The sequence below is a fragment of the Syngnathus floridae genome, chromosome 11, assembly GCF_059516105.1.
Source record: "Syngnathus floridae isolate MCC-2025c chromosome 11, RoL_Sflo_1.0, whole genome shotgun sequence".
NCBI classification, from domain to species: Eukaryota; Metazoa; Chordata; class Actinopteri; order Syngnathiformes; family Syngnathidae; genus Syngnathus; species Syngnathus floridae.
In genome coordinates this window covers 15,548,367-15,570,408 of record NC_142423.1, presented here as the reverse complement: position 1 = coordinate 15,570,408, position 22,042 = coordinate 15,548,367, and the positions used below count along the sequence as shown (strand labels likewise).

Sequence of the window (22,042 nt, the reverse complement as noted above, 5' to 3'; positions counted from 1 at the left end):
TTATTGAGTGGATTCAAGGATCGCAACGTGCTCGCTCTTTGAATATTTCCACCTGTTCAAGAGCAGCAGCAAGTCCCGTTGGATCCTATTAAACCAAGTTCCTCATTCCTATTCAAAAGCGGCACTTTTCAGCGAGGGGATGGGAGAGAGGGGATGGGAGGGGGGAAGGGGGGGGGCACAAAGTTCTTTCACTTTTCACTACTAAAGCACTGCATGAACCTAGTTTTGTGTTCTCCTCTTCCAGAAATGGAGGGACGGATTAGGGAGCGGCAGGCAGGCAGGCAGGCGGGCGGGCGGAAAAGAAAAGACATTGCTTGTTATACAAGGGCAATCAAAGGGGATGCCTTCATTCCTTAAAGAGCGAGGCATACTAGAACTTTGCTGGAATCCACAATGTTGTGTTGGACTAACAAAAAGTTACAAGGACCAAATGTGTGTTCACATGCAGCCCATTGGACAACAGGCCCTCATATATATACATGCATATATATATAATATATATATATATATATATATATATATATATATATATATATATATATATATATATATATATATATAATTTTTTTAATTCAAACACTATGCTCATCGGGTTTTCCTCTTTTATTTGGCTAAATTGCTGTTATTTACTTTTAAGTTGCGGTTCCTATGACTTTATTGTAAAATGCAGAAAAGCCAAGTTTGACAAAAAAAAAAGAAACCAATAGCCCTCAGTATTTTATCTAAGCTTGTTGTCCTGAAATGTCAAGTTCCCTAGATTTAGTGGTGTACTTAGCTCAGGATGTTGCTGTCCTCCAACACCGTTTCCCCCCCCCCCCTGTTAATAAATTGAAATACACCCCGAGTCTGTTTTGTTTTCCACCTGCATCTCAGGATGGAAGAATTAGTGCCTGTTGCCTGTGAGCTTCACATCCGTATGTAAATGTGGCACAACTCGTCGAATGGAAGTTTATTCAAGCACATGGACATAATAAACATTGATCCTATTGCTTGAAGCCTTTATTCAAGTCAATCAGCAATCCGTGAATTGAAGGCGTCGGGGGTTAAAACATTGGTTAAAGAAGGGACACTTGTTTTTTTTGTTCCACGTGTGGATGGATATTATTGTTCAGGGATGCTACCACACGAGGCGCTATTGCAGAGCGGTCTTTCTGTTGAAACTGTCGGGCCCTTTTAGTCCTTTGGAGCTATTTGTTTTCCTTGCATTTTTCCATGTGAAGGGAATTTCTATTGTGTCGTTTTCTGGCTGTCTTCTCTTAGTCACTGCTGTTGAATGTCAAGCTGATAATGCACCACCAAAGTGCGGGCCACACGTCTCATCCCAGGAAATCCGTTGTCCTCCTTCACCCGTTGCGCCCATCCGCGGTGACAACTTTTGCTGACGTTAAACCTGAGCAAATGAGAGCAAAATGCGCGAGTCGCCCTTTTGAAACGCTGCAGTCGTACATTCACTTCCTATACGTACGTACGCATCTCTGACGTCATGCGTTCAATCAATCCAGCTGCCTTTTTGCTCAAAAGCGGCAAGCTAATTACTATTTGTTTGAAACAAGCCAACCGCTAAGACAGATGCGGAAGAAGGAGAGGTGTGGACAAAAATATGTGCCAGCAGGACAGGAGCGGGCGGATTAACCTTTGACCTTCATCTGATAATAACAGTGGCCTTGGGATTGGACTGTAAAGGCCCGTGAAAAGAGACAAAGAGCGCCATGCTATTCATCCCAATCGGCTCTTATCTGAATATTGTGTGAGATGGCTTTAAACTATAAGCTACTCTTTTGATGGAAAAGATCTAAAATTAATCAGTGGACTTGTCCGCCCACTCTTAAGGCCATTATGAAAGGTTTTGAAACATAAGAGGCTTTGCGCACTGCTTTTATTAAAAGGATCTGACATCTACCTGCCCTCTCAAACGCTTGTCAATTTTCCAGAGCCGCTGCTCGGAGGTGAAAAACCTCCAACTGAAAGAGCTGGAACAATTCACAAAGCTGTTTGTTTGGCACATGGGCTCTTTTTCATTTGTTTGTTCTCATTAGTCCGGAAGACCGCCCGAAGATGGGAATTTGCGCCAACAGCTTGTTTGCACACCGACGTACGTCTATTACGGCAGCCTTGGGACTATGCCGCTCACTCCTTTTCCTTTGATAAAGTTACCATTTTCCATTTCTCCACATGACCGGAATTGAAAGGGGAAAGCAGCGCAGCTTGCGCCGCCAGAAATCTCTGGGCCCATTAATCCACCTCGCTCCAACCAATCATGTCTGGATATTAACTGAGTAGTATTCCGCAGCGAGTGCTGATTAGATGGGAACGTGGGACGCTCGCTGTTCATTATCCTCGTTGGCAAAAAAGAAAAAAATAATAAATAATCACACCTGGTCAAAAGCACGTGAACACTACATTAGCTGGAAGGAGGCCTTCCTGTCTTTGTTTTCATTTCATCATGCAAAAATGTCTGTCATATTATTCGTTGCTGGAAAAAAATCAAATCAAAAGATGACACATTTTGCACCTCTGGAGAGACATCTTCATTTATGATTGTTGTTTGTGGTCGTGTTCAACACACGCTACTCCACGTCGGACACATTGAAGTGTGTCTTAAATCAGGAAAAATGCGTTTTCTGCCATTGTACAGATTTTGTTTGAACACCACGGGAGAAAAGTTGAACAAGTAGGATGAAGAGATTCTGGCGTGCATATGGAATTGATGATTTTTCTTGCCCTCGTGTTCCTTTGTGTCTTGTCACTTTGTCTGTATTTAGGTCTCCTTATAGGTTAGTTGCGTGTTGATCCGAGTCCCGTTCTTTCTCACAGTACTGTACGACTTGCACTCCTGCACTTGAGTTGTCAAACGTACGTGAGCACATTCCACATGATGCTCCAAAATCTTGTTTTTCTCTTGTCCAGAGGAAGATTATGGTGCGCCCTGACCCCCGCAAGAAAAAAATCTTCCCTTCTTCTTTTAATATAGCACAATATTATAACTAATCCCCCCTTGCCGTCTTAGGCCCTTGATTTGATTTTGGTCATTTGAGCTCAGGCAATTCTTTCAATCTCCTTCTGGATGGTAATATCAAGTCTCAAGATGATGCTTTAATCCACATTAATCTCAGATTTTTTTTTTCCCCCCGATGCTGCTCTAGGGTGGGGCAGAGGAGCCATATGTATTTTTCCCGTCGACCGCAGGGTGCAAAGGGCTCCTTGTAAGAAAAGACCATCGGAAGCAACCGATGACTTTTACGCGACACCTGTCTTCCATCTACGCACTTCACATCGACCCAGGCAAGACGTTCTCTTGGCTATTCACCTTTATTCAAATGCTCTTAATATTGATACATCAGAAGTGAGACAAATCCAAATGGGCAACTTCACATCATGGCGCAAGAACGTTTGGAAATGTGAATAGCCATTACGTGCAGCACTTTTACAGGAAAGTAACACTCACAGAAGAAGTCAAAGACACAAACACACCACTTTCCATTACGCGTCCATTCATGCCATCCTTTTCAAAAAGAAGGGGGCCTAAAATAGCTTCATTGAAAGTCGTAGATACTATGATTATCCCAACACACACGCGCACATGGAAACAAAACGATTTGGTGAGAAACTCAACGATGAAAACATGCTCGTATCATAATGCAAACAATGATGAAGCCCAGCCGCAGACCTCTGCTCTGAGTGAAACATTAAGAGGTTGAATCATTCTTTGTTCTGGACATTGATTGCATGATGATGACGATGGGGATTTCAAACCGGAAAAAAGGCAAGTGGCGTCGTTCTCACTTCCCTCAAAAAGAATCCAACATGCAGTCGCTGCAGCTACTCCACCATTGGAAGAAAAGAGAATGTCAGAACCTATTTGGAAGTCGAAGAGCAAAAGAACAATTTCAAATATCTGCCAGTAGCCATTTTTATCAGTGCCATTTCCAGTGAATCAAGAACAAAGATTCATCAGTGACAATTTCATATTCCTTTTGATATTTGACACTGACACAAGACTTCAATACACCTGAACATAACATACGTAGTCTTTGCCAACGGGCCTTGTGCTGTTTTCACTGTTTACCTTTTACTACTAAATGACTGAATATTCTGGTTGTTGATGTGAAATCAACCTTGAGCCTACACAAGGACTTGAAGTAGAAGATGAATATTTTGCTTGTTGTGGTGAATTCAGCCTTAAGCCTATACACAAGGACTTGAAGTAGAAGATGCATTGTATCAATTGTGACAAACGCTAAAGAAAGAAGAAAAAGTTGTCACCCGTCAGGCCAGTGCGTTTGACCTCAGGAAGGCTGTGTGTGTGTCCTTTGGCAGCATATTGCTACTGGACCCTTTTGACATTCTTGTTGTCGTCGTCGTCGTCTCTATTTAATGATCGCTGCTCTCTTCGTCACTGTCCTTCATGGAAATGCCTTGCATGCCTCCTTCTCTCACCGAAGCGGTGGCCTCTTCTAAGGTGAGCCGATTTCGAACGGTTTCATACATCTTACTGTTTAACGTGGAGTCCAGAACCCCTTGAAGGCGGAAGTCACGGTACTTTTTCTAAAGATGAGAAAACAATTCACAAACACACGTGTTCTTTAGAACTGCACGTGTTATTGGCTTGATGTACGTATTGTTGATTCAAAGATGCATCCCAAAGTCCAAATTTTGTCTTGAATCATTTATCCAATGGAAATTAGCCTGCAGTCAGGACCGGTGTTTTTCCAAGCAAAGATAAGGCCGAGCTAAGCTCAGCTCAGCTACAGAACAATGTAATGTCTTGCATATGATTATAATTCAGTCCATAATGGGTCACGTTGAAAAGTTGGATGGGGGTCTACGTGTTGTCACAAACTTACTAGCACATAAAACTAAGGTGGTCTAAGTTGACGATAGGCCTACGTTATTTGTACAACTACTACATAGCGGTTAGGGAATTTTTAAACACACACATGATTGAAATGTCGTCAAACAGCAACAGAGTAACAGTTGAAAAAAAGCCTTCAACAGACAAAGCTCCTTTATTGATTTGACTGCCAAAGAAAAATGGATTGTCACCTTAACAATCCGGATGAGAATCTTCAACTGATAGACATGCAGTTGAAGGTCCATGCGGTCAGTCAGCCACGTTCCGATGAGGTTCATTGTGCTGGTGTACCATTGCTGAAAGACAACAGTACACAAGTGAAGCACAAGTAGGAAGGAACTGCAAACAAACAAAGTGTCACGGAACGGATGGAACTGGGCGACCAAGCGCAGCTTGGACCAGCTTGGTTTATTGACCAAACCAAACAGACTCGGTAAGCTGACATAACTTATGACACATTTTTAGAATGTGGGCACAGACTTGACATTCATACAGATAAAGTTTACAGATAAACGGTCACTTACTAACCCTAACCAACAACAGGACTGACCGACAAAGATGTGCGACAAAAAGACATTAAGACATCAACACACAATGACCCTACAGGGGCGGGACGCGCAGACAGGCCTTAAATACCAGACAGGTAACGAGTGGCAGGTGACTGAGATCGGCACATTGATTGTGAGTTGACACAGGAAGGGAGGGGCGAGTACAGAGAAACCATGACAACCCACATATATTAAAACAACCGGGGACGAGTCGTGACACAAAGAAAGAAAGAAAGAAAGAAAGGAAGAAAGAAAGAAAGAAAGAAAGAAAGAAAGAAACATGCTCTGGTCCAGTTCAACTACACCCACAGCATTTTGCATTGGTTCCTTATTTAGAAAGAAAAAGTTTCTCTTCCCTATAGTACATGGGCACGGGCTATTTCCGTGTTTACTCCAGGAAGAAGCAGCTGGCAGTGAGGCATCACGTAATAAGATCCTAATAAAGAGGAATGATGAAGAGGCTCTTGGCACAAATCAGAAAGTTCTGAAAATGTCTTGTGGTGACAGGCCATGAAACATCTTCTTGTAGTATCCTTCAGCATGGTGACTGTTCAGTAGCAAGCAAAGGGTTTTCTCCTCTCATCAATTGGCATTTCAATGACACTGATAGTAAAAGATACCAAGATGACAAATCTTTTGCTTGACAGACACGGCTTCGTACAGGTGCTCATTTCAACCCTGGCCTGACATTGCTCGATTTAGACCAACGTCAATATCTACGGGGGAGCCCAAAGCTCGCTCATGTGGGGCCGTTGTCAAGTGGAATTGATGGATAATAATAATGAGCGCGGGCTGATACTAATACAAGGCGACTGACTTCAAGTGTCAGGAAGGAAGGAAGGAAGGAAGGAAGGAAGGAAGGAAGGAAGGAAGGAAGGAAGGAAGGAAGGAAGGAAGGAAGGAAGGAAGGAAGGAAGGAAGGAAGGAAGGAAGGAAGGAAGGGATGCACCACTTGGAAGAGCAAAAGATGCTAACCGCTGCCTTTGAAATGGCTGACATACGTATGTCTGTATGTCGTATATAACCTATGGAGAAAGGCTTTGGAAAGCGACAAGCCGCAAGAAAAGAAGCTCAAAAGAGAGCTGACCACGAAGCTGTCGTCAGGTCAGCGAGCGAGGAGGAGAAGGAGGGCTGCGGCCATGCAGTCGGTGGCGACCGGCCGGGGTGAATCAGAGCGGCGACCTGGCGACAGCCAGCCAGTAGCATCCTTCCCCTTCCTTCCTTCCTTCCTTCCTTCCTTGCTTGCTTGCTTCCTTCCTTCCTTCCTCCCTTCCCTCCATCCTCGCTATCTGTCGCTGTGTGCCTGTGAAGGCTCGAGCACGGCAGCAGGCCTGTGATCTCGCCCCAAGCATAACCCCCCGCTGAGAGGCCAGGCTTGGAGTGAGTGAGTGAGTGAGTGAGTGAGTGACTGGGTGGCTGGCTGGCTGGCTAGCTGGCTGGCTGCTCTCCCTCCTCCTTCACTTCTCGTTGTTCTTTAGACTTTTTAGACTGCCATTTCTTCACAGCAGCCATTTTGTGTCCTCTTCTGCTTTACTCCTCCACATTGATGTCAAAAGAGGCTTGACAGTTATGTCACAAGTTTGCTTGCTGCCATGCCACGGCATTTGGGAGCTCTGTCAAGGACATCTTGCCTGTGATTTTCAACAACTTTTGACATCATTTCAGAGCCAATCTGAGTGTTGTACTCATTTGAAGAAAATGACAAGAGGAGATCCAGCAAACGACATTCATGTCTAGACATCAACGGGGCCATCATTGTATCAAGGCTTGGGGATAGAAAATGTTTGGGATTCATCTCTTTCTAATGATCTCTTTTCAAAATGGAATTCAGGAAAAAGAAAAAAAAAAAAGTGTCACCGCACAAGCTAGCATTAGAGAGTCGGGAAAAACGCCCAGAACGCAAAAACATCGGAAGAATTGATTCCGAAAGGGCTCAAGAAAAAACAAGCGATGCTGAAAAACTACCAAGAGTTCCAAAGGCAGCTGCATTTAACAGCAGTAAAAGGGAAGTTTCAAAATTTGTCAACTTGCAAATAAGCCTCTCTTGTGTCTGGCGACTTCTAAAAAGCAAACAGAGGGCAGATGTGACAGAAATGACACCTGAGCTGTTGATGATCATTTTCAACACAACATGCATGACTCATGTGCTACAATTTCCACTTAGGGCAACCAAAACCACAAGCAGACATCCTTTTTGTTTCCTTCCGGCTTCCCTTCTTTTGCCTCCGCCTAACCGCATGACGTCATTGTGACGGGGCCACATTTGTTCATGTCATGGTAGTACCTATTTGGTATTTAGCATGTAAATGCATGTTGAGTCAAATGCATAATTCATGAAGGGATGTCAAGTGTTGTGGTATAGCAAGCTCAATTGCAATTACGGGGGGGGGGGGGGGGGGTCTGCTATGATCGTTTCCAGCAGATACTGTTCAAATAAAAAGGTGAAATAATGAGGGGCTCACCCTGGGAGTCATTCAGTGCCACTAATGTGTCCCCATTTCACGCATGCCTGAGCCGCATCTGACAAAATATTGAAGTGCACGCGTTTGGTCAAGCGTCAGCCAGGAAGGCCACAATCTCCCTTTCCGCCGGAGGGACTTTTGAAATCAATGGATACGCCCGCTCTTTATATTCAGATCTTGACAAGTGGCAATGTGCCCATCAAAACTCCTTTCGGGCATCTCCTTAAAGAAGATGAAGGCCAATTGGCACTTTGAGAGCTCGTAAAATGAACAGCGATTGTCTCTCTGGTTTAACGCCTAATGAAATGAAAAGAAAATCTTCAGAACAGATGAATTCCCCACTTTTCTTTCTTTTTAGGTTGCATGGCAGCAGGGGGCTAGCGCTTGCTAACAGCCAAAACAAGCGTAATATGACTCTGAATAATAATGCCGTAACCCGATAGGACCTAAATCTGTCTGTGATGGTACCGCTTCCATGTCTTGAACCAGGAAGAACCAGTGTGTGTGTGTGTGTGTGTGTGTGTGTGTGTGTGTGTGTGCGTGCGCGCGCATGCATACATTAGTGGGTTTTGTCACCTTGTGACATGCTGATGAACCCCTACCTATACGCAGGCGACAAGCAGCACGCTCCACACAACATTGCATACACACTCTCTCACACGTCTACATCTGCTCGTCCATCAGCGCTTCAAGCGAGAGCAGGGAGATGGAGCGACCTCCTGCCCCCATCTGACACCAAGCCATCCTAGCCTCCAAAAACTTCCACCCGCTGCCACACACGCACGCACGCACGCACGCACGCACGCACGCACGCACGCACGCACGCACGCACGCACGCACGCACACACACACACACACACACACACACACACACACACACACACACACACACACACACACGCAAGCCTCGCCTTGAAGCCAGTGTTCACACCCGAGCCTTAACATGGCACTTGGTGGGGGGGGGGGGGGGGGGTGTCACCAGCAGAATATGATTCAAAAAATGGCACATTTTCTTCCCCTATTCATCTATGCATACATTTCCCATGCAAGGTGATGAAAGGCCGGTCAATGGCCTTTTTACATTTGCAGCATGTTTCCTTGATTGAAAGATAAAGCATGTAAAAAGGGTGTGGTGGCAATTTAGGCAATGATTGAAACGTGTTTCTGATCGAGCAACTCACCTGAAGCAATTCTGCAACGCATAACCAACTGCAGATAAATCTGTTCATTTTGCTCAGACGTACACGATTTTTTGGGGCTGTACCCAAGTGCTGATGTGGATGACATCTTATTGTTGGGACCATTTTCTGCAATGACGACCTGAAGTTCAATCAAACCAATATACGTAAAGCGCAGTGCAGTGCAGTGCAGTGCAGTGCAGACATAGTATATGAGCATAGTGGCGCTTCTTCCTGGAATGGAATTGAGAAGCAGCCAGTATCTCATGGATTTCCATTTAATCCAATGGGGAAAGTGAAGATGAGTGGCCATGTGTGCACATGATTATTGACAGACACAAAACGTAGAACAAGTCAAAGTATTTGCAAGGTCAGTGAAGCGTCTTTGAGAGCTTTTGTGCTGCTGAGAGCCAGGAATGTTGGAGCTGATGAGGGGCCTCTCACCACAGGGGGTACATGGGGATTACAAGCAAGCGGGCCTCTGCCTCTTGCTGCCTCTGCTGCTGCCTCCGCTGCTGCCGTTGAAGGCTGTGCAAGACCACCTACATCCATTTGTAATCTCTTTTAAACTAATGGCTCAATCAATCCTACGTTCGTATGTTCCTTTCTTTCCCTACTTGCCTCAGGTCTGGAGCCCATTAGCATCCCTCCACTCATATCTTCATCCATTCATCCATGATCGTAACTCTGTAGCCTCACCAGGGTTACAATTGGGATGACTCCTTCCCATGGCTTTGACGGCCACGCTTGCAACGTGATGTTTTCCGACGGTTGAGTGTCCATCCGTACTTTTCCAAGTGCATTGTGGCTCATTTAAAGCGGACTGTATTTTTGGCAGGGGGATATTTCGGACGACCGGAGCGCACGTATTCGGACACGTGTCAGCTTGTGCTCTTGCCATCGATCCAAAGATAAGAGGAATGAATGCCAGTCATGTGACTTCCCACCAACATGACGTGTGGAAATGCAAAATGTTTCCATTGCGCTTCTGTGATACGATCTACTTCTACATTGACACGTATTGAAAACCACCTGGTGAGAGCGTCATTTTTTTGGGAGAGGGCTTTTGAGAGAGAGCGAGAGAGAGCGAGAGAGAGAGAGAGAGAGAGAGAGAGAGAGAGAGAGAGAGAGAGAGAGAGATATCCTGCTGAGAGCCAGCTGTGCCCACAACTAACAGGAGGCATCATGGAATGATGACTGCGGATGCGCCGACACTATGTCAAGTGACATGTTCCCAACAAGCTATGCACCACCAAAAGCAAGGCTACTTTTTCCTCCAAATGCCGACACTGATAAAGGCACAAAACGCGCACAAAGCCACAATGGTATGGATCAGCTTGAGGGAGTGGAAACTAAATGTGACTACAAGACATTATGCACTTTGCACAATGGGTTTGTCTAATCCTACCTGCTCTGCTTTTCAGAGCCTATTCTACTCGGGCTCCCAAACTCAGCAGAGAGGCCCCATTGATGAAGACACTCAATTACCATAGTAACTCACACAGTAGGAACACTCCCCTGCATAGAGCCCGCGCTCAGCAGCAGCAGGAGCAGCAGCAGCAGCAGCAGCAGCAGCAGCAGCAGCAGCAGCAGCAGCAGCAGCAGCAGCAGCAGCAGTAGCAGCAGTAGCAGCAGGCTCACCATTCCCTTCCCTCCCAACCTCCCTCCCTCCCTCCCTCCCTCCCTCCCTCCCTCCCTCCCTCCCTCCCTCCCTCCCTCCCTCCCTCCGTCTCCATCCAGCTGCATGCTCAACTTGTCACCCAACAGCAGGTCTAAGCCTGACCCACCCCCAGATAGCTTTTCACACAAGGCTAATGGGGGCTCCGGCCCAATGATGTCATTGCCCATTCCTTACAAATGTTGATACATCTGAAAATGCAACGTTTCCCTGCTTCCTAAACTACTTTACAGGATGGATTTTGACACCATAGTGGTTTATTTGAAAGAATAAATAAATGAATAAATAAATACATATATACAGATGCTCTCTTCCAGCAGATGGTCTACACAAACACGCAAAGTTTGGTGTATCAGCATAACTCTGTCCTGCTATGAGCAGAAAACATCGCAATTGGTCTTATCAGATCCTCACTCCTCTTGGCCAAGGCGAGATTAGACAATTGATCATGAAAAGGGACGAGAATAGAGGGCTGAAAGGGGTTGCTACCGAACGAAGCCCTTGACGGGATCAACGATGTCCGCAGAAAGTGCCCTTTGTTTCGTCGGTCAATTGGACAGGCACAAAGGGTTTTCAGTGCGCAACCACCGGCGCGGACGGACAAACGTGACTCTTTTTCGAGGATGGAAGGTGCCGTCGGCGTCAAATGAATGGCGCTCGGCATCTCGTACGAGATGCGGTCATCTTTTGCCTCACTGTCTCTGGCCACTGGAGCAAGAGGCAAGAGGGGGAAGGAGCAGCCAGACGAAAGCGCTCCGACAAAGTTTTGCCTCAACAAGCCGACAGGTCTCCAACTGTTTGGATTGTGTTGCGTGCACAAAAGGCCAACTGCTGCTGACCATTGCTGCCATGGTGCTGGCATGGCAACATCATGGTGGCAACATCGTGGGCTCAACGGACAGTTAAGGTGCGAGAGTTCAAGCTCTATCGGCCAACCAACGAGCAAAGCAAATAGTTATCATCCAAAACAGTGGCTTTGAGCGTTCCGTTAGCTTGATGGACTGAAAAAACCAAAGCCGAATCAAAGGGGGTGGGGTGGGGTGGGGTGGGGGGGAATAAATCAACAAACACAGTTGTTTAGAACACATAGATTGCGGTCGGATGGCGTTCGTGGGCCATGTTGTGAGAAACTACAGTCGGAATTATACTCAGCGACCGGTCATTGAGTAAACCCACAATAAGCCACATAAAAGCTCCGCGGTCGACAATAAAAAAAGAAAAAGCCGCCAGCTCCGGGCCCTGAGAAAAGTAAGCCGTTCTCCTCACAAAGAGCCGCTTAGGGGAAGGGAAAAGAGGGCTAAAACACTTGTGGGCTCAGGGAAGTCTATAGAGGGAGTGAAAATGGAATAAGCCAGCAAGCACTTGAGGGTCCCGCCGAGCACCTGAATGGGAAAGAGGGGCGGAGTGCCAGAGGGGGTCTGCTGAAGGTGAATGGCCTTCTTTTTGCCTCCAATTTGTCTCTTTTCACCCCGCTCGCCCTGCTCCGACTCTGACAGATGTACAAAGAGGGAGCGGCGCTGGGCCACTCATCCACATACGCCTGTGAGCAGCTGTCACTTTTGTCAGGCAAGTTAATCAAACAAATGCCACCGTAGCACCCTTTTTAACAAGGCCCTGAATGGAACAGGGGCCGCAGAGACCCCAGAGATAACATGCCGGCCCTCGATCGATTCACCTCCATAAACCGCCGCGGCGGGGCGGGGCGGGACCTGGTCCCTCCTTCGTCAAACTTTGGGTGCTTTCCTCTCAGCGACGTCGAGATGCCCGCCAGGATTTGGAGCCCCCCAAGAAAACAAAACGCTCCCTGTTTGTAATTATTACGACTCTAAGCTGCTTACAGACTTCATTAAACAGAAGCAAAACCTTTTTGCTTCAAGCGCTCGGTCGCACGCGGTCATTCCGAACCATCCCGCAAATCTTTTTCTTCGGCCGTGTCGTCTGCTGGCTTTTTGTTGGCTTTGCTCAACCGTAGGATGCGTTCTTTTCCGTCGTTCGAAGGACGACGCGATATCGAAAGCTCCGAAAAAGGACATTTTTTGGCTTGAACTATTTCAACATGAAATATTTGGTTTGAATCACATCATGAATGGTTTGATGTTGGCTGGCAGTGACAATTAGAAAAGCAAGTGTCTGTCCACTATCTCCACTCCACTGTCGTCGTCAACATCTTCATTAACGATCTGTCCTTACGCATTGATCATTTCTCTCCTTCCACGCCTGACTTTAGAACTTCTTGATAACTTTGACATGTTCAAGATTTGTTTTCATGAGCCCGAGGCGGTCACATCCGAAGGTCCAAAAGACCTCGCTAGCTCCCTTCTCCTCACTCTGGAGTCTCATCTCAGTTCCCAAGCAGCTCTGCTACTCCCCCTACCAATTCCAGCCATCACTGCCCCGTCCCGCGACAGCTCTCCCCACACAGTTGGAGCCTCTTTACATCATCGCGATAAACCAAACAAGAAAAAAACTCCTCCACGCATTAGCCGGTCCCCTCCATTGATGAACAGCGTCTGAAAGAGAAACCGAGACCGACAGCCCGACAGATAGAGAGAGAGAGAGAGAGAGAAAAAAACAACGTGTTTATCTAATAGATCATGACAACACATATCCATCACTTTGAATCCGAGATTCATGAACGCACTCTAAATGCATATTTCTCTAAGATTCCTAAGCGTGTCAGTCAAAATAATGCCAATAGAGTGGCCATGTAAGGTTTTGTAGCACTTGAGCGAGGGACTTAGGTTTGTATGCTTGTCGAGCTCAGCGTTGATTAAATTGTTCACTTGGCGCGGCTGCGGGCCTGACCGTCGTTGACCCGAGCTAGGAGGCCAAGCGGAACATCCCGGACCGTCAAGTGGTATGACGGCAGCTTCGTCGCCCACTTGTTTGTCGGAATTCTTTTCAGCCGTGACCATTGAGCGCCACGCACGCGCACACACAAACATCAGGCTCCCGTCACCCCGCTGTGAGCAAAATACAGTGGTGGCAACGACAACAATCTCAAATCCTTCAATCTGTGGTTCAATCTGACCCCTGGCCTCAGCCATTCAGCAGTTGCTGAGACGGGACGGGAAGGGAGGAGCGGTTGCGATTAAAAAAGCAAGCGCTTTAAAGTTGGTCACACAGAAGTGCAATTTTGCCACGCTTGCCAAGCCGATAACCATCCAAGGTCAACGGAAATACTTCAAATCAATCAATGAGCCGTTCCTCTAATCCCCTGCGGGCAGATTACGTATATAATTGACCTGTGTAATCCCTGTATCTGCAACTCAAACCATGGGTGAGGGAGGGGGGGGGGGGGTCGGTGGGGGGAGCGGCTTTAAGACGCTCAACTTGTATCGCGGCGGCGGCGGCACTGGCAGCGGCATTGGCGGCAGCTGCTCAGCCCTCGTCTTCCTTAACCTCATTTCCCCTCTCGCCCCGAACCTGGGTGGGTGGAAATGGCATGTGGCAGGAAAATGTGGCGGCGTATCAGTGGCGCTCTGGATTTGGCTCAAACTAAAGACATGCTGCTGGCTTTTTTAATCAATGATCCCTGGCTGTCTTGTGTTAAGTCGCCTCTCCAGTATCCAGTAAACACATCTGTTTTAATCCGGGCCCCCTCTTTCAAGGAGAAGTGGGAGGGAGGGAGGGGCAAAAAAAACAAATGATTTTAGGATGATTTTTTTGGGTATGATTATTTGAATACACAAACACGCAGGGCTTATTCTTGTTTTGAAGTAGGCCAACTTACAATGAATAGAAGCAAATAAGGAATTAGTGTGTGACAAATAAAGAAACATCTTACTATCCAATTTGAAGGTCCAAAAGTGATGACGATTTTCTGGTCCAGCCAACAAGCGCAACACGATCACATCCGGTCTCATTATTTTCATAAAGTCGTTGTAATGACATTAATCGTTATAAAATGTTGTGAGCAATTTAGAAGATATTTGATAGGAAATACTCAAATGTAGCAATTGAGTCAAATCGCATCATTTGACAAGTACTGTATTTTCATCATTTCCCACAGACATTCAAATTTCTAGAATGTCTACGGCTCTTCATAGAGCATGACATTTTTCGCCGTCAATTTTGCATGGCGTGATAAAATATGCACCAACAGGTTGCTTTAAAAATACAAATCTTAAAGAATATTCAATATAAAAATGGGCTTTTCTGTGAATGGAAAACGCGGTCGTACTGCAATTTTCGCAAGCATAACGCGATGCGGCCAAACGTTGGAAAGCTGTGTTTCTGCAAAAGGATTAACAATTCAAATGCAATCATGCCGCCGCCGCTGCCGCCGCACCTGCCTTTCAGTGGATTTTCACCACAGCGATGTAATGCTAAAACTCTCATGATTGGATTGCTTTTAACAGAAACAACAAAAAATAAAATAAATGATAGCTGCAGAGAAATGGGCCAACTATCAGTTACACATATTTTGCTCAAATGAAAATAACATCTAGTCTGTGACAGATTATATGTGTTAGCACTTGTTAACAAAGTTAATCTCAGATTATGTTGAGTTTCTTAAGACATCTTTGGTTATTTAAATTTATGCATATTAGATCACATATGGGCCCGTCTACTGTCACCCTATAGTATATGAAATAGTTAGCGGTGACATATATTCTGAAATTAAGAGGCCATAGTTCAATAATCTTCTTACTGGCATTACAAGGTCAAACACATGGCGTAATCTCAATTAAAAGAACATACAATCTTATCTCTTTTTTTTTTTTTTTTTTTGTTGGTCGGGAGGAAATCTCAGTCAGCCAAATGTTTCATGAAGCCGTCCGTCCCAGGCGACTAACTCAATTGCATCGCAAGCTACAGTTGGAGCAAGAAGCCAAGTTCTGTTGCTATGTACTACGTAGTACACGTTTGGTTGTTTTCGACATGACGTGTTGACGTAGTAACTTCAAATGGGATCTTTTTTACAATTAATCAGAGAGACTGCGGTCGTTGACAAGCGCTCTAGTCAAATTCGAGTATCTTGTCCATAATCTTGTCAGATGACAGTTCAAAACATGCCAGATCACAAAAACACCATTCTTCCAGATTGGGAAAAAGTCAACACATCAAACCCCTCCACTCATTGGTCGCGGTTCATGCCTCACTTGATGACAAATGCACAGTACATCCACTAAACTTGATTTGTTCTCCTGAATGAAAAACAACTCTGAGAAATGGACCCAGCAAGCTTTGCTTTAAGAGCCTGGACTAAAAACAAGAATAGAGTGACAAGAAAAGCACAACAGAGCAGCCAGAGACACCTCGGTCGCCGCCGCGGGCACAAGTAATACAGCCTGACAACGACAAAGACGAGTCGCGCTCAGACCACTTCTGACACAAAACCTCTCGTGGAGGAAAAAGAGATCCCAACGGGTCAAGAATGGCCAAGGAGCAGCAGCGGAGCGACACCTCTGTCGCATGGAAGAGGATAGGAGACGCATTGCACCTGAAGGATAAGGTACATGCAAACGTCCATCCGGAAGATAACGGCGATCGGAAAAAAGACATAAATAAATATGCCTGCTCTGTCTGACCTCTGATAGATAACCTGCGCTCCCAAATATCCAGGGAGACACCGCAGTTAAGTTTAACAATGACACCATTTGCTGCAGTAAACATGTTTGTGTGATCCTGTCAAAGAATTGTTGGACTCAGAGAAAAGGCCCGCAGATTAGGCACAAGTCATCCAGCTGCAGGGATTATTTTGATACATTTAGGGGGGGGGAGGGCAACCGAGTCACCCCTGGTCCCTCCCTCCCTCCCTCCCTTTGGAGACACTGTTTTGGTGTTACTTGAAACCAGCTTATGTATTTAGAGGCAACAGTGTCATGCGGCCACCGAGTTGCAAGTTGATTAAAGCACGAGTGCTTTAGCAGCAAGCGTTAGCTTTGTCAAATTCCATCCATTTTCTGTAGCGCTTTGTTGGGAGTTACTAAGTAGTGAACGGAAAACGGTTTACTTACATCAAACAATCTTTCAATGTACACTTCCTCATTGACTTTCTCCCGCAGCATGTCCTGGGAGTGTCGAACAAAGGTCACATAGCCGTCAGCCACGTCCATTCCTGGCTTCTAAAAAATGTCAAGTACAAGATGTCATACGAGCTGAAAACAAACGTGCAATGCTTTGAAACGATGATATTCGAGGCAACGTACAATGCGATGCTTTTCCTTTCTGCATCCGACCTCCCATTTTCATACGGACTCGCTCGTATTTGAAAATATTTTCTTTCACACTCTTTCCAAAGACATATTTTTGCCTTTCAAATCTTTTGGCTTCTTTTCATCAATGGAGCTTTCTTTTAAAGTAGCCATCATGCGAGGACAACAAATCCATCGCAAATGGCATTGTTTTGAAACTCCATTAGCACCTTTGCTATGGTGTTTTGTGATTTGTATTTTAACAACGCAATTAGCATGCTGGACTGGGAATTGCCACCTCTGCCAGCACAAGGCATTCATTTGAAATTTGTCATGTTGCAACGGCCGACGACGTGTTGGCAGCTGATACAGCTCAGACGCACGCACGCACGCACGCACGCACGCACACACACACGAGGCTGTCAGCGTCAGGCGACGGCTACTTACGGGTACGTCCACATATTTGGAGGCAGCTTTCACCTTGTCATAAAAGGAGAGAGATATAGAATACAGTCAGATGTTCATCTTAATATCCCAAAAATCTTATGAAGATGTTGGCCGGAGGGAGACATTTTTGACGTTTCACGCGTAGCTAAGGTTAAAACGAATGAGGAAAAATGCTGAAGACGATTGCAACTGATTGTAAACATTTTTGAAAGGGCCTACAGATGATTCTTTTGGATTTATTTATAATGAGCGTGCTAGAAAGCTACTTTGTTGCATTGACATTTAAACGATGATATCAAATCACAATGTCTGACAATTTGACCAGAAGAACGTCTCATTTTGCCAGTCAAAGCCGCTTACTGTGAAAGACAGGAAAGAAGAGAAGAGCGTCCCTTCATCATATCTGGAGAGTTTTGCCAAGACACTTTCCAGGATAACCACAAACTGAAGAAAGAAAGAAAAAGAAGATCTCATCGGTAACAGTCAGTCACGGCATCTTGAGCTGTTGTACCCTCGGAACTTTACCTTGGCTACCAGCAGGGTTACCATCTCCTTCACCGTTTCCTCAATCAGATTGTCAATTTGGGAATGGTATTGTCTCTTCACACACACGCACAAAAACAAGAGCGAGAGCATGACTCCACTTGTCAAAGCGCAGACACAATACTTAATCGGACTGTTTATTGGAACGATTTGAATGAACGGCATCGATGGAATCTCCATTTGCGTATGTTCCTCTCTCTCTGTTTGGCTGGCAAAGGAGCTTTTCACTGCTGTCATGGAAACTCCCCGGCAGCCCTTTGTTTGCAGCGACAGAAAAGCGAAGGACCGAGCGAGCAATAATGAATTCATTGTCAGTCATGGGAATGGTTGTCAAGATTCTGCGAAATATGAGATCTCGCACTACTACCCCATGTATATTCAATATTATCTACACATATGCTAATGAAAGGCAAACAATTCAAGTGGAGGAAGACAGACTGACGACTAATTATACAATTGGGAAAAGGAGGGTGTGATTACAATTTAATTTGCGGCCACACTTACCCAGTCTCGAAGAAACTTTCACGAGACAAAGGGGGGGGAGAAAAAAAAAGCAGCTGAGAGGCACAGAGCGAGAGGTGGTGACATTGCACATGTGAAGTTGTGTTAATCGTGAAGAAGAAATGATACAAGCTACAGATATGACGGAGAAAATGAACAAAAGACACTTTTGACAATGTCGCAAATGTCAGCATTGAAACAATCCAAAAGCATTTGCCTGACAGACAAAACATTGCATGCTGTAACCATCATTTGTTGCTGGTGCCATGGCGACCTACCTCTTGATCCAGATCCATAGCACACAGCTTGGCAGACTGGGCCTTGGCATCCACCATGACATTAAACATGGTGCAGATTGACTGCGGCACTCGGAAGTCTGTGGCCCGGCTGCTCCTCTGAAGCTTGGCCTCGAACGCCGCGCGCGTCCTTTGGAAAAGACCGGACGCGTTCAAGGAATAGGGATTTTTCAGAAATAATACAAGCCCACCGCACTTTTAGTCGTAAGTAGGTAGTTTTCGATCTAGCGTGCGTGCGTGTGGAAACGATTTTTTGTACTGTGACGATACGGTTCTTATTCACATGTTCCCAAATGTATTTGCTTGCATATATTTGACTTTGTACCTTTTTATGCAGGATTCAATCATATCACTGGACATGAGTTTCAGTCTGGTTTCCAGGTGTTTGCCAAACTCTTCCTCTGGCCAATGGAGATCTCGGATGAAGGTCTGCAGAGCATCCAACTTCCAAAAGAGATCCTCTGACGTTCCTGAGCCGTTGCTTCAAGCGCGAGAGGGAAGGAATTTGCTTTTAGCTTTCACAGTTGACAATCATCCCAATTAACACCTGAGATGATCAAATTCAGGACACCCACGTATTCCTCCAAATCCATTTCAGCAACGGAAAATATCAAATAATAAGACAAAAATAATCGTGAATAAGTAAATAAACACTGAAACGAATCACATGAGCGTTTGCTCTTCATCTCTGATAGAATATGAAATATTCAAATAGGATGCACGTACTTAAGACGTGTGGGAGCACTGAGTTTGTCATTGGGGGGAATAAAGGAACAACAAGAAAGAGCAGGAGCCATTTAGTACCACGCTCAAAGTCACACAACCTAAAGACAATTTACAAGAGACAACAAAACACTCCAGCTGCTCCAAATAACAACCACGGCACACAGCACGCATAACAACAACAACAACGACAACGACAACGACAGCATAGGGTAGAATTCCCGGGAAGGTCATGGGAAGTAACCACATGCTCAACGCCACAAGGCATAAATGCGGCTTGAAATAGTGTCGAAAGCCCTCCACAAATATTTGCACATACTACGTATACAGCACATTGCACAATCCTGGAATCTTTTTTGGGCCGTGCTTTTCATTATTAACTCAAAAACCAACACATATACAACAGCACATTGCTAATCACTACAAGAGAAATCCTGCCTTGGCAAAATTTGGAGTCTTCTTTTTGCCCTTTTTTTCGTTATTAACAACTTAACAACTCCCCAAATGCTAAATGTGTTCATTTGGAGTTATTTGCTGCAAAATTGTCGTTGACTAAGGCTCTTCTTGGCGCCGTGCCTGCCTGCCACCCAAGCGGCCGCTCTCGTCAAGTGTTTGTTGGCGCGCCCACGCAATCGAGTCATCACCTGCACTTGTCTCTGCTCGTTAGTAGGCGCTATTTAAACCCCGAGAACTCAGCAATCATTGTCAGTCACTCGGTGGACGTTGAGCAGTCCCACGCGGCTGGCCGGTGCTGGCGCTTCCGCCCGTCAACGCCCCCCCCCCCCCCCCGCCCCCCCATTCAAGTCCAGCTCTCCCCTTTCCCTCAATTCGATGCCGCATTTATGCCAAAGACGCACGCATGTCTGTGCCTACGGGAGGTACACAAGCGGTACACACTCGCAGTCATCATTTGAAGTCATCCAGTTGGGTGGAGAAAAGCTGGGCATTTGTGCCACTGTTTGATTTGCTACTTTGGGCATTGGAAGATTGACATTTGGCAGAGTGCAAGCTATGCTCCTGCAGAGACAAACACAATCAAAGAAAAACAAAGACGACAAAAAGCTCCAGACACACAATACACAGTTCAACGATTCCGTTCAAAATGAATGTATCCGATCACGGTACCTTCTTCTCCTCACACCTTTCACATCCACTCTCGCGAGCAGTGGCAACACAAATGGTATTTTTTGCATATGCCGCCAAACTTTTTGGGCTCCCAGGCCATAGGCATAAATCATCCATATGAAGAGAAATATCATAATGACTTAAAAACCTAATCATATTTGGTTTGACTCCAATAACTGCAAAATTGTGTATTGTGATGTAAAACAAGCTTCATTTAGACTTTTCCTTGTTGAGGTCACGTCTCGTCCCCAGCCGTTGCACTATGTGTCTGTTGTCATGGTTTCTGTCTGCCTGTGTGCTCGCCCTTCCCCTCCTGTGTGCCCATGATGAGTTGGATTCTTCTCACCTGCCTCTCGTTACTTGTCGTGTGTATACATACGTACGTCCTGTCTGCCCCTCCCTCACGCCCCGTCGGATCATTGTTGTTGCCTTTTTGGTTCCTATCTGTATCGTGTCTGTTTCTGTTTGCCAACCCTGTCGGTCGGTCGGTCGGTCGGTCGGTCAGTCCGTCATGTTATTAGTTTGCTAGTTCCCTTGATGCTTGGTTCCACTTCCCTAGATGAAGCAAGCTGGTCCGAGCTGCATTTGGTGGCCCTGCTCCAGCCGCTCGGTGACAGTTTCGCCCTACTCTATAGGGTGGCATCCCAAAATGCTGTCTTTCTGTCACCAAGCTAGCATCAGGAGCAAGTGTGGCTCAAGGCCGCTTGGACATGGTCACAAGGGCTGAGGATCAAAGCCGCAACCAGTTTTTGTTTGCGCGACAGTCGGCTACTCAACCTCCGGATGGCCAGATGTGTTGCGTGATGATGAAGGCGCATACTGCAGTGTATGCTTAGTATGATTCTTAGTCTTTCACAGCTTCTCAGATATGATTTATTATGATTATTATTATTGGTTAACAGGTTCTCGTATAGTATTTATTATTATTTGTATTATTGGTTAACAGGTTCTCATATATTATTGATGATTATTTGTATGATTATTTTTGGTTTGGTTTTATGATGATGATGATGATGACGTTGCACTGGTAGTCTGTAAATGGAAAAAACTATTGGAGGCTATAGAAACGGCAAAGGTCAGTAAGGTTGACTTACTTGACAGGTTCCCAAGACTCCCTTTCAAAGCCTCTGTGAATGGACTGAGCAATGGAGGACTCCATCAGGTCCACGTAGCGCACCACCAGGGGGGCATAAAGGTCTTGCAGGTGTTTGTGAAACTTTCCATTGCAAAGGTTATCTGGTGAGAGAAAAGTGACCATTCAGTTTGGAGTGCACAATATTGATTATAATCATGAACAATTTGGGAGCATATCGTGAATCATTAAAGCAAAAAGACGTCAGAGGAACTCGCTATATGCGATTTCTACTTTTTTGCTCGGTGATGCGACTTCAGCTTTCTTTTCCACCGACGGCACGGGCAGCGGTCGAGCAAAATAGGGCCCGGCTTTGAGTTGTCAGGATATTTCTAAACGGGAAGCACTCGCTCACTCACTCACACACATACACACACACTTCCCCTTGCCTTTGCCTCTGCCCCTGCCTGCTTCCAA

The 22,042-nt window shown here is 45.6% G+C and overlaps 1 protein-coding gene across 11 annotated transcripts in view; it reads right to left on the bottom strand.

Annotated features, from left to right (window-relative positions):
* Nucleotides 1–3,290: 3,290 nt before the first annotated feature.
* cadpsa (Ca2+-dependent activator protein for secretion a) overlaps nucleotides 3,291–22,042 on the bottom strand; it is a 41,131-nt gene continuing 22,379 nt past the window's right edge. For 5 of the 11 annotated variants that reach the window (XM_088389721.1, XM_088389722.1, XM_088389724.1 and 2 more), the window contains 11 exons: nucleotides 21,588–21,729; nucleotides 20,266–20,385; nucleotides 18,971–19,126; nucleotides 18,628–18,775; nucleotides 18,353–18,367; nucleotides 17,831–17,905; nucleotides 17,666–17,749; nucleotides 17,306–17,338; nucleotides 16,682–16,789; nucleotides 5,044–5,148; nucleotides 3,291–4,545 (listed from right to left, as the gene is read on the bottom strand). In XM_088389721.1, coding sequence (XP_088245847.1) covers nucleotides 4,372–4,545; nucleotides 5,044–5,148; nucleotides 16,682–16,789; nucleotides 17,306–17,338; nucleotides 17,666–17,749; nucleotides 17,831–17,905; nucleotides 18,353–18,367; nucleotides 18,628–18,775; nucleotides 18,971–19,126; nucleotides 20,266–20,385; nucleotides 21,588–21,729 — 1,160 coding nt within the window. In that variant the 3' untranslated portion in view covers nucleotides 3,291–4,371. The remainder of the gene's footprint in view (nucleotides 4,546–5,043; nucleotides 5,149–16,681; nucleotides 16,790–17,305; nucleotides 17,339–17,665; nucleotides 17,750–17,830; nucleotides 17,906–18,352; nucleotides 18,368–18,627; nucleotides 18,776–18,970; nucleotides 19,127–20,265; nucleotides 20,386–21,587; nucleotides 21,730–22,042) is intronic. The other 6 variants (XM_088389725.1, XM_088389729.1, XM_088389728.1 and 3 more) reach the window with 2 other exon arrangements.